General features: G+C 44.9%; 1 protein-coding gene across 1 annotated transcript in view; it reads left to right on the forward strand.

Annotated features, from left to right (window-relative positions):
* The window catches only part of LOC308161714 (solute carrier family 35 member F5-like), a 31,833-nt gene extending 24,184 nt beyond the window's left edge, over positions 1-7,649 (forward strand). The window contains exons 9-16 of the mRNA XM_080535774.1: positions 806-887; positions 1,231-1,318; positions 1,892-1,956; positions 2,629-2,733; positions 3,092-3,251; positions 3,703-3,793; positions 4,581-4,735; positions 7,542-7,649. Of these exons, the coding sequence (XP_080391900.1) occupies positions 806-887; positions 1,231-1,318; positions 1,892-1,956; positions 2,629-2,733; positions 3,092-3,251; positions 3,703-3,793; positions 4,581-4,735; positions 7,542-7,623 (828 nt within the window). The 3' untranslated portion in view covers positions 7,624-7,649. The remainder of the gene's footprint in view (positions 1-805; positions 888-1,230; positions 1,319-1,891; positions 1,957-2,628; positions 2,734-3,091; positions 3,252-3,702; positions 3,794-4,580; positions 4,736-7,541) is intronic.
* Positions 7,650-12,319: the final 4,670 nt, after the last annotated feature.

Genomic DNA, 12,319 nt, shown 5'->3' on the forward strand with positions numbered 1-12,319 from the left:
ACCATTCCTCATTCCATTCCATTCCATGCATTGCAATGTGCCTGTCCTCCTCCCATTTCTATTTCTACTCCTGAGGCCACCAGCCTCCCCTGATTTGTATATATGCTTCAGTTGAGCCAACTTCTACAACATCTTCACTTATTTCCTCAATAAGTAAACATCCTAATCCAGCTGGACAGAGGACCTACCTAATTCTCAGTGGCTCAGTGAACTCACCACAAAACCTTTTCTTTGACATGATTTATAACCTGATGTTGTTGCTGCTGTTGTTGTTATTACGATGATGATGACAATGATGATGATGATGATGATGATGATGATGATGATGATGATGACTGTTGTTCGAAACGGAGAGCGTGTTTACTGGACAACGCCCCAAAACGTCTTGTCGTGAGTTTCGTCCTTCACGAATTGCGTAGATGAGTTTATAATGAGGCATTATACATGCTGAAACTGGGCCTCGTTCATCTTACCAACGTCGGGGAGGCAAGCAGAACCGTAGCATCATAACTCATGTTCCTTCTGAGCAGCGACCCCGAGCCCGAAGCTGTGTTCAAGACGGTACAGAAAACAGCAGCCCTTTTTCCCTTTTCCTTGCTAGCTTTCATCGACCCTCCCTCGTAGACTTTTAGTCAGACTAGCGAGAGTCAAGGAAAGGGTGACTAGGAACGGAAGGGTTCTAGACAATCCGGACCCAGCAGCGAGAGGTACACAGTCAAGAGGTGTGTAACACTGACAAAGGTCCCCCCTCTCCCCCCCCCCTCCTCATCCTCCTCTCCCTCCCCTCTCCCTCTCTCCTTCACAGTGGTTCCTAGCCAACCTGTCCTACCAGGAGGCTCTGTCTGACACCCAGGTGGCGATCGTCAACATCCTGTCGTCCACGTCAGGTCAGTTCTTGTCTGTCTGGAAGAAGCACTTGCATGTAAAAGTCGTTTTACAGCGGCGGGTGAAACGTGGATGTGGGTGCTTATTACGTCTAAGAGATCCCATCTCTGACGTCGTTTGGGCTTTTTCTAGTAACCGTCGTTCGGACGGTTTGTCGAGATAAGAGACGGAGACACGATCTATGCATGTTCATAGTGAGAAGGTCAGAGGACCATCTGAAAGGTTTATCTCAACGTGTCTCCTGTTCAACCACACGTGTAAACAGTCGCTCTCTCCTCTCCCTTCCTTCTTCTTCCTCTCCTCTTCTCCTCTTCCTCTCCTCCTCCCCCCCCCCCCCCCCCCCAGGTCTGTTCACCCTGATCCTCGCAGGCATCTTCCCCAGTAACAGCAGCGATCGCTTCACACTGTCCAAGCTGCTGGCTGTCGCTCTGAGGTGAGTCCTTAACAGAGCCACGTACGTGTCCTGTGTTGTTAGGGTCGGTGACAGGGCAGCAACTTTACACCTGACCACCCGCCAAACGTGGGTATGTTTCGGCATCACAGGGTGAATCTCTCAATCTTACCAGTCACATTGGCGGGTAGCCAAAATGAAGTTTGGCGAATATGACACTTCGGTTTTAGAAGAACGAAACTGGTGCCGTCCGCAATTATGGTCACTGTTGGTTTGTTCGTTCTGTGCAGGGAGACATTTTCAATAGTCATACGTGTCCTGTACTGTTTGTATGAATCACCAGCCTGTTTCCACTGCACCAGGTGTGTGTGTGTGTGTGTGTGTGTGCCAATGTAAATTAATGTCTCCCAATGAACTGATTGCACTGATAGTGTTTGTCCTTAATGCACTTTGTATTTATGTGGACATAAATAAAGCATTTCAAATGTGTGTGTACAGGGGGAGTGTGTGTGTGGGGGGTGAGGAGTATGTGTGTGTGTGTGTGCGTGTGCGTGTGTGCATGTGTGTGTGAGAGAGCTTGGCCTTAACCGTGTGTGTGGTTTCTCTCCACTCCAGTATGGGCGGCGTGGCGCTGGTCAGCTTCTCCAGCATGGACACCCCCGACGGAAAAGGCTACATAGGTAACCAAGGAGACGGCGTCGTAGCTGACGCTACAGGGTGTCCTGTCAAGTGTGTGTTTGTGTGTTCTCTTAGCGGCCGAGATGACATCCTGATATGCTGTGTTGCCCACACAGAGAGCTGTATTATAGTTAATGATGGTCAGTATAGCAAAGGTGTGTGTGTGTGTGTGTGTGTGTGTTCTGTTAGCATCAAAGCTAACACCGATGTCCTGTGTTGTCCACACTTGAAAGTGATGATACCCAAGGTAGAATACACACATGCCTCTGCTGTATACTATATATATATATATATATATATATATATATATATATATATACTGTATATATATATATATATATATATTATATTAGCTTTAGCTAGGTTGTATTCCAAAGCTAACTGCTGTCCTGTGTGGTGCAGACTCTCTGTTAGGGCTTTCACACCGGCAGTTCCGAACGCCGGTTCGCGTTCGCGTTCGGAAACCTCCGAACGTTGGCGCTGTCTGGCGAACGAGCCCGCGTTCATACCAGTGTATTGTTCGCCAGACAGCGCCAACGTTCGGAGGTTTCCGAACGCGAACCGGCGTTCGGAACTGCCGGTGTGAAAGCCCTATGTGAGCTAACTCTGCTGTCTCTCTGTGGTCTAACCCTGCTGTCTCTCTGTGGTCTAACTCTGCTGTCCTGTGTGTGCAGGCTCTCTGTGGTCCCTGGCCGGGGCAGCTCTGTATGCCGTCTACATCGTCATGATCAAGAGGAAGGTGGACCGGGAGGACAAGCTAGACATCCCCATGTTCTTTGGTTGGAAGCGATGCCTTACTCTCTCTAACAAACTCTCTCTATCTCTAACTCTCTCCTACTTTTTCTCTCTCTCTCTCTCTCTCTCTCTCTCGCCCCACTAACTAACTAGTAGTAGCTAACTAGTAGTGACCAACCCTAACCAGTGTTGTTGTCTCTCTCTCAGGTGCCTGTCTATCTGTTTAAGAAGCCCACTAACTAACTAACTAGTAGTGACTAGCCAGTAGTAATTAACTAGTAGTAACTTACTTGTAGTAGCTAACTAGTAGTGACTAACCAGTAGTGACTAACCAGTAGTGACTAACCAGTAGTGACTAACCAGTAGTGACCATCTCTGACCAGTGTTGCGTGTCTCTTTCAGGGTTTGTGGGCCTGTTCAACCTGCTGCTCCTGTGGCCGGGGTTCCTGGTGCTGCACTACACAGGCTTCGAGGCCTTCGAGCTGCCCAGCCAGCTGGTCTGGACCTACATCCTCATCAACGGGCTCATAGGAACCGTCCTGTCAGAGTTCCTCTGGCTATGGTACGCCAGGACCGGTCCACTGACCGACTGACTGCCTGACTGACTGACTGACTGGCTGGCTGACTGACTGGCTGGCTGACTGACTGACTGACTTTGCCGTCCCTCAGTGCGCAGAGCAGAATGTACTGTAGTGGATGCTCTGGTGTAGAGGAATGTTGTTGTTGACAGGGCTCTGACAGTCGTCTGTCCCTCTCTCTCTCTCTCCCTCTCCCTCTCTCTCTCCCCCTCTGTCCCTCTCTCTCTACCCCCCTCCCTCCTCTCCTCCTCCCCTCTCCCTCCCCCCTCCCTCCCCCCCCTCTCTCTCTCCCTCTCTCTCTCCCTCTCCCTCTCTCTTCCTCTCCCATCCTCCCTCTCTCTCTCCCTCTCCCTCTCACTCTCCCCCTCTGTCTCTCTCCCCCTCCATCCCTCCCTCCCTTCCCCTCTCCCTCTCTCTCTCTCTCTCTCTCCACAGGGGCTGTTTCCTCACCTCATCCCTGATAGGGACCTTGTCCCTCAGCCTCACCATCCCTCTGTCCATCATCGCTGACATCTGCATGCAGAAGGTGAGAGGGCCTGGACAGCCTTGAAGGGAGGCCCGGGGGAGGTAGAAACCGGAGGACGGGGTCTCATTGTAACGCACGGAAAGGCATGTGGAACGGTGTCTATCACACGCCTTCCAATGAGGCCTGTCCTCTGATTCTACCACTGCCAGCCTCCCCTAACAGTCGTAATATCTGTAGAATGATATGATATACGCCGTTTAGCTGACGCCATTTTTTTTAATCCAAAGCCACTAACGTTGCGGTGAGTGCATACATGTTTCTGTACATATAGTCCTAGCGGGACGACAGACACTTCCAGGTGTTTCTAACATGTTAATAGATGTTCTAGTGGAGGGAGGAACACGTGGTTGATGTAGCTCTGATGCTCTTTACCCTCTCTCACTCTTAAGTTTTGTCTGGGGTAGCTGACGCTTTGCTAGCTGACGCTATGCTATCAGACGCTATGCTATCGGATGCTATGCTATCAGACGCTATGCTATCAGACACCATGCTATCAGACGCTATGCTATCGGACGCTATGCTATCGGACGCTATGCTATCGGACGCTATGCTATCGGACGCTGTGCTATCGGACGCCGTGCTATCGGACGCCGTGCTATCGGACACCGTGCTAATCGGACGCCATGCTATCGGACGCCATGCTATCGGACGCCATACTATCAGACGCCATGCGATCAGACGCCATGCTAGCTGACGTTGTGCTATATCTCTGTTGCCGTCGTGCCCCACGTAGCGTCGGTGTCGCTGGCCAACCACGTGCCATCCGTGTGTGTGTGTGTGTCCTCAGGTGCGGTTCTCTTGGCTCTTCCTGGCGGGGGCGGTGCCTGTGTTCCTGTCCTTCTTCATCACCGCGCTGCTCTGCCACTACAACAACTGGGACCCCGTCATGGTGGGCATCAGGAGGGCGTTCGCCTTCGTCTGCAGGAAACAGCGCATCCAGAGGTGTGTCTATACACACTTACATACACACCCATAGACACACACTACACACAGAGGTGTACATCTATGCACACATCCAAAATGACACACACACACACACACACACACACACATACACACCCATACACACACACACTACACACAGAGGTGGACACCCACGCACACATCCAAAATGACACGCACACACACACACACACACACACACACACGCACATACACACCCATACACACACACTACACACAGAGGTGGACACCCACGCACAAATCCAAAATGACACACACACACACACACACACACACACGTCCTCTCTCTAATGTTCACCCAGAGGAGGTTTTTTATAAAGATTCTGGTCTGCTATCAGACAGAGGCTTGCTGAATAGTAACTGGGTTCTGAATACTGGGACCACAACATTATTTTCTGATTATTTCGCTTTTTCTCATTCTTCCAGTGATTTGGTATGATGATGATGATGATGGTTATGACTGTAATGATGATGAAGGTTATAACGATGATGATGATGAAGGTTATAACTATGATGATGATGAAGGTTATAACTATGATGATGATGATCAGTGTTTCCTCCAGGATTTTTCACATTAGTGGCGGAGCGGTCGTGATTTTTTTCCGCGTGCACGCACATAAAACGCGCACTGGCGCTCAAAACAAAGACGTAATTTCACCAAAAACTAGAGGGTGGCAACAATTATAATTTCTTAAATAGCGGTTAAGTCATTAAAGCCGAGCAGGTGATTTTATATCAGGGTATCCGCGGTGTCTTGAAAAGTATTAAAAGTTGATAAATCAATTTTGGGAAAATCAAGACCCTTAACTCATTGACTGCCAAAGACGCCAATTGGCGTCTTATAGAATAGTAACGTTGACTGCCAAAGACGCCAATTGGCGTCTTATAGAAAAAGAAAAAAAAAATCGCGGGGATCGCATCATCGCGCGACTCTTCAAACAGTTCAGAGTCGGATGATACAGAAAAAGTGCAGAAAAAAAAAAAAAAAAAAACATCTGCAGAAAAAGCTCGTTTTCTCTGTTTATTGGTCAAAATCAGGTGTTTTTGCTGAAACCACCCTATGTTCTACGGCCGATTTCTAAACACTCAAAGAGGCTAGAAACAAACTTTCTTTTTCTGATGAAAGAAGAGAGTCTAAAGTTTTGGTAGATATGTTCAATGTTTATGTAGTCCGAAAAGTCAATATTTGGTGGGTCTTCAAAGTTCAGCGAAAATGCCCCAAAAGTCTGGCAGTGTGGAGCTCTCCGCTCTGAACATGGCTGGCTTAATAAGTATTAAAAAGTCTTATCACGATTTTATGAGGTCTTGAATTTTGTAGATATTTTTCTGAATTAGACTCTGTCCAAAGAGTTTGAGTCCTAAAAACTTTTAATAAAAGTTCGTGAATTTATTAGTTTTATTAAAAAACAAAGATGAACCCGAAATTCTGTTGTATGATAGTGGTCTAGTCTATTGCAAACTAAAACTGTGAAGTTAAAGGTGTCACTGATGTAAACGGTTACAGCTCGAAGTGGGGGTGAGGTCTGGAAAAATATTGGGTTAGGACTTTAAAAAGTCTTAGAAAGGTATTGAAATTAACCTCAAGATTCCTGTATATACCCTGTATATAGAATGTGATCAAATACCAATATATCCTGCTGCAGCGGAACATGCGGAACGCGCATTACACACACACAGAAAGATCAATACGAAGTAGGCCTACATGAGAGTACACGCACAAAACCGGCTAATGTTACTCATTAACTGTTTACACAAGTAAAATCACAGTGTGACAGTCAGATGGAGCATTCGGTAAACAACAACAGCAAGGTAATGCTATCAGTTGAGTTAACGAAAACCAACTCTTACCTTTGAGGACACCAACATGAGCCCTGCTTACCCGTACCTCCGCCGTTCTGTTCGTGGTGATTTTAGAGGCAATAGATTATTTTTGCCCCGCGCATATTGCTATGAATAGTTCGAAGCTAGGTGCGAGAATGCTCGGTTAACCCATTAGCGGGAACATTATTTGTTTCACAAAATAGGCTGATTTAATTGACCATGAACATCAGAGACTACATTACGAATGTTCATTTAAAATACTCTATACTGAGCACTGGTATAAGAACATGAACCAGAGAACAGCAGTAAATGCAATAACCCACAGTCGTCGCTGATGATGTTGCATTTTCGATTAGGATACGTTTACGGGATTAAAGGGACCGGCGACGGGCGAAGAGAGAAATCCAAATGTCCCGCTAAAGTCGGACCAATCACAAAACTGTTTTTTGCCTGTTGAGAGCGTCTCGATTGCAGTGCGAACACAAACGACGAGGTTAATTGCAACATTGTAACATATTGTAACTAACTACGCCCTAAATCGTAACGAAATGTAGGTCTGGAAGCGGCCTAAATCTAGCTTCAATCTGCTTTTTTTCTGTTCTCCGGTCATAATAACTCGCTGCCTTTCTGCGCAGCCTTGAATCAAAGTGGACTGTCTGAATCAATTAGTGGCGGAGGAAATTCATTCGTGGCGGCTCGCCACGAATAAATGCATATAGAGGAAACACTGGATGATGATGATGCTGCTGATGAAGGTTATAACTATGATGATGATGATGATGAAGGTTATAACTATGATGATGATGATGAAGGTTATAACTATGATGATGATGATGATGATGAAGGTTATAACTTTGATGATCATGATGAAGGTTATAACTATGATGATGATGATGATGATGATGATGAAGGTTATAACTTTGATGATGATGAAGGTTATAACTCTGATTTCCCCCGCCCCCAGATGTCCAGATGACAGTGAACAGAGTGAGAGCCTTATCCCCTTACACACCGTCTCCCCTGACGACGGGAGCTTCTGCTCCTGATCCACCGACAAATCACAAGGTAGGGACCCGTCTGTCTGTACACGTCCTGTTACCATGGGCCAATCACAGGGCAGAGAGAGAGACGTAAACCAAACGTTTTTGAAATATTTTTAAATCGTCCGTCCAGGTTTACGAACCAGGGGGGTTGAGGATGTTGAGGGGGGGGGAACGTTTAGAACTAAATGAGCTAAGCTTTCATCAGAGGATCACTGAGGAAGTCGAAATCATACTTTACACTAGAACAGCCATGGGTGGGGTCATTAACACTAGAACAGCCATGGGTGGGGTCATTAACACTAGAACAGCCATGGGTGGGGTAATTTACACTAGAACAGCCATGGGTGGGGTCATTTACACTAGAACAGCCATGGGTGGGGTCATTAACACTAGAACAGACATGGGTGGGGTCATTAACACTAGAACAGACATGGGTGGGGTCATTAACACTAGAACAGACATGGGTGGGGTCATTAACACTAGAACAGCCATGGGTGGGGTCATTAACACTAGAACAGCCATGGGTGGGGTCATTTGACCATTTGAGTAAAACATGTTTTATATCTTTGCTCTCGATCAAATTTCAGGACACTCCTTTCATGACTTTTCCTAGATATGTGCATTCTACCAACCCAGTATCCTTATATTTTCAAAATCATCAATCAGGATAAGCTAGTATAAAGCTATTTTGCTGTTTTTTCTGTGTACGAAATGTACAAGAGGTGCCAACTAGTGGTCTTTGTGTGTAAATAGCAGCTTCATTTGACCCCTGAGGCGGCGCTAAGAGTAGGTGAAAGGCTGCCCTAGTGTTAAACGCACCTGGATCGCCGATGGAAGTTTTCCGATGCATTTTTGGTGATTGAACTCACCCCTCTGTACTCTAGAATGCTGACCGTGTGGGTCTCTCTCCTCGACGGCTTGCCTCCGACCATCTGTCTGCCGTGTGTGCGTGTGTGTGTGCGCGTGTGTGTGCGTGTGCGTGTTTGCGTATGTGTGTGCATGTCTGTCTGTGTGTATCTGTCAGTGTCTGTGTGCATGCGTGCGAATGCGTGCGAATGCGTGTGTATGCGTGTGTATGCGTGTGTGTGTGTGTGCGTGTGTGTGTGTGCCTGTGTGTGTGTATACACATGTAAATGTTTGGACTTGGCGCTGAGAGGGAGGGAGGGTGGGAGGGACACAGGGTAGGAGGGAAGGAGACAGGGAGACAGGGAGGGTGGGAGGGAGACAGGGAGGGTGGGAGGGAGGGAGACAGGGAAGGAGGGAAGGAGACAGGGAGAGAGGGAGGGTGGGAGGGAGACAGGGAGGGTGGGAGGGACACAGGGAAGGAGGGAAGGAGACAGGGAGGAAGAGAGGGAAGGGGGGAGACAGGGAGGAAGAGAGGCAAGGCAAGTTTATTTGTATAGCACATTTCATACATTTTATACAACATTTCATACAACATTTCATACAACAGGGGCAATTCAAAGTGCTTAGGGAGAGGGAGGGAGGGAGGGAGACAGGGAGACAGGACGTGACTTAGGCTGGAGGGTAAGTGGAGGGTAGTGTTGTAGTAAATATGTTGGAGGAGACAGAACAGACGAGCCAGAACACTTCACAGGATAGATAATGACTCTCCCGCTCCATCACTCCACCATACCTGAGCCCTATTCCACAAAGCGCAATTAGAGATAATTCAGACTTGTTTTGATAATCCACGATAATTTCAGATCAATTTCCGTTCCATGAATGTGGCTCAGATAATTTGCTGTTTGCAGAACAAACCTGGTAGCGACCAGGTTTACGGTCTGGTTTAAGTAAGATGTGTGTCAAAAATGTCTCACAGGCGGAAACTAAATCCCGGAAAACAGTTCCGTCAAGTGTCTTTTTGGAAATATTATATTATAAGATATATAGATATATATTTTTTTTCAGAGTGTGATAGATAGATAGATAGATAGATAGATAGATAAATAAATAAAATGATATAAAAAGATAGGTATCAGCTTGCATCTGAAACAACAGAGTGGTGTGTTTGGCACAGGGTTTAAGGCAGCCAGCTAGCAATCAGAAGGTTTCTGGTTCGATCCTTGCCTCAAGAGAGAGGGGTTGAATTTAATTGAATGTTTATTTTCTTGACATTTAACAGAAGCCTTCATGCAAATCGATTTACAACAAATACATCTGTCTAAGTAAGTGAACATCCATCAGTAATCATAAGAAATAATAATCAGGGGGGCGTGTTAAGCCTCATTATGTAATAACTGCACATTATGTAATAAAATCCCAAAATGTAATAAAAAGTCACTTTCAATATGTAATAACACCGCATTATGTAATAACCTGCACATTATGTAATAAATTGGCTGAACGCAAAATGTAATAATGTTTGCCTTTGTTAAGCCTCATTATGTAATAACTGCACATTATGTAATAAATCGCCTGAACGCAAAATGTAATAACATTTGCCTATATTGTGCAGGTTATTACAAAATGCGGCGGTTGCACTTTTTTGTAACACAATTGAAAAAATTGAAATGTAATAAATATATTTGACCATGAAAAGCATTTTAATTCTCCAACATAAAAAAAAATCCAGAATTGCATGCTGATACCACTCTGCCACCCTGGTGATCTGATAGTTTATAGCCTGCTGCCAATATCACCACAGTAGTGAATGTTCATTTATTTTAAAAAGATGAACATAAAACAATAAGTAGGGGCTAGTATGACTTGACTAGTATGCAGAGCGCATATGTCTAATTGAGTCAACTGGGTATTATGGTTATCACCAAGTTCTCCCATACTGTGCTGATGGACTAGTATAGACTAGTATATATATATGGACTAGACGCTCTTCCCTTCTGTGGTGATAACTGAGACAAGACTGCGTCGCTTTCACCACGTCACGCGCGGTATCAACCAATGAAAATGCGTAGGGGTGTGGACAACATGCAAGATACGCCCCTATATTTGCATACAGATCTGATAATCGGGGAAAGAATGAATGTGGAAAACAAAGAATGAATGTGGAAAAGAATGTGGAAAACAAAGAATGAATGCGTAAAAGAATAAATACATATATAATGTATTTCCTTATTACTGTGTATTCATTTATTTATTCATTCATTTATTTATCTATATATTTATTAGGGGTGTAACGGATAGCCCTCCACGGTTCGGCATGCATGTGTACCGTGGATCAATTGCAACATTTTAACAAGTAATAATATGACTTAATATTAGTTAATATCTCTTGTAAATCACAATGTAGAGTTGCCATGAAAAGATAGACGCGACAGTTGCATGCTTTGTTTTACTCTAAAGCGCAATGATAGGTTGATAATGCGAAAAAATAATAATCTGTTGTTTACTCACTACACGTGAAGCTGGGAATCCACAACAACAAGGCCGCGTTCGTAAATTCGCTCTGGAATCTGATCAGCATTCAAGGAACGCCTCTTGTCCAATCAAATTACTTGGTCCCTTTATGACGTCGGTCCCAGTGTGCGCTCCGGCGCTCTCAAAGCGAATTTACGAACGCGGCCCAAGTATATCATGGCGAGCTAGTTACGTTGTTCGGCGGAGAAGAACTCGAAATGCCTCCCTCGTCATTTAAATCCTGTATGTATGGGAGCACTTTGGCTTCTGTCAATTATGACGGGAGGCACGAAAAAGGTAGCTTGACAACTTCTGATAATGTAGGCATTTTTTTCATACCATGTTCAACCGGGTTCATACCGGGTTCACTTTATTATTTAGTTAAAAGTGGCATAAAACATGTTTATTCGTCTGCTTTAAAGAGCCCAGTGATTCACTGCTGCAACCAGGCGCCTTGCTCTCTCATATTGCACTATAATTTAAGTTGAATGTGTATTTCAGTATAATATGTAATGTTTGAGTGTAGAATATGTTATATATATATATATATATATATATATATATATATGACCAGCTTTGACATCTTGAATGTTGTTGGTTTTTTTCACATAATGAAAGTGGTGTTTTTACAGAATTCAAGGAAAAGGCAGTTTTTATTTAAAAAAATAATGTTTTGTGTTGATCCGAAAAATGATCCGAATCGTGACTCAAAAACCGTGACACGATTCGATCTGTGAGTTAGGTGATCCGTTACACCGTATACACCAATATTTATTGTTAATTTTGACAGACTTGGTCCTGCATATTCCTCGAGGGTATCCGCGGTGTCTTGAAAAGTATTAAAAGTTGATTAATACATTTTGAGTTTTAATAAAAGTTCGTGAATTTATTATTTTTTATTAAAAAACAAAGATGAACCGGAAATTCTGTTGTATGATAGTGGTCTAGTCTATTGCAAACTAAAACTGTTAAGTTAAAGGTGTCACTGATGTAAACGGTTACAGCTTGAAGTGGCGGTGAGGTCTGGAAGAATATTGACAAGGTCTTTAAAAAGTCTTAGAAAGGTATTGAAATTAACCTCAAGATTCTTGTATACCCTGTCCTCATCCCATTCCATGCAGTTACAATGAGCCTTGGATTTCTACCTCCGCCAGCCTCCCCTGCCTCATTGAGGTTGAGGCTGAGTGGGAGGGGAGAGAGGTGGTGATCAGAATGTCTGAGGTTTTATTACTGTCTGTCTGTCTCTGTCTCTGTGTGTGTGTGTGTGCGTCTCTCACCCTTCCTTACGTCCATCTCCCCAGGTGGTGAGGTGCAGCACGGCGGCGCGTCGTCAAGACGAAGC

The sequence above is a fragment of the Nansenia antarctica genome (assembly GCF_963989245.1).
Source record: "Nansenia antarctica genome assembly, chromosome: 7".
NCBI classification, from domain to species: Eukaryota; Metazoa; Chordata; class Actinopteri; order Argentiniformes; family Microstomatidae; genus Nansenia; species Nansenia antarctica.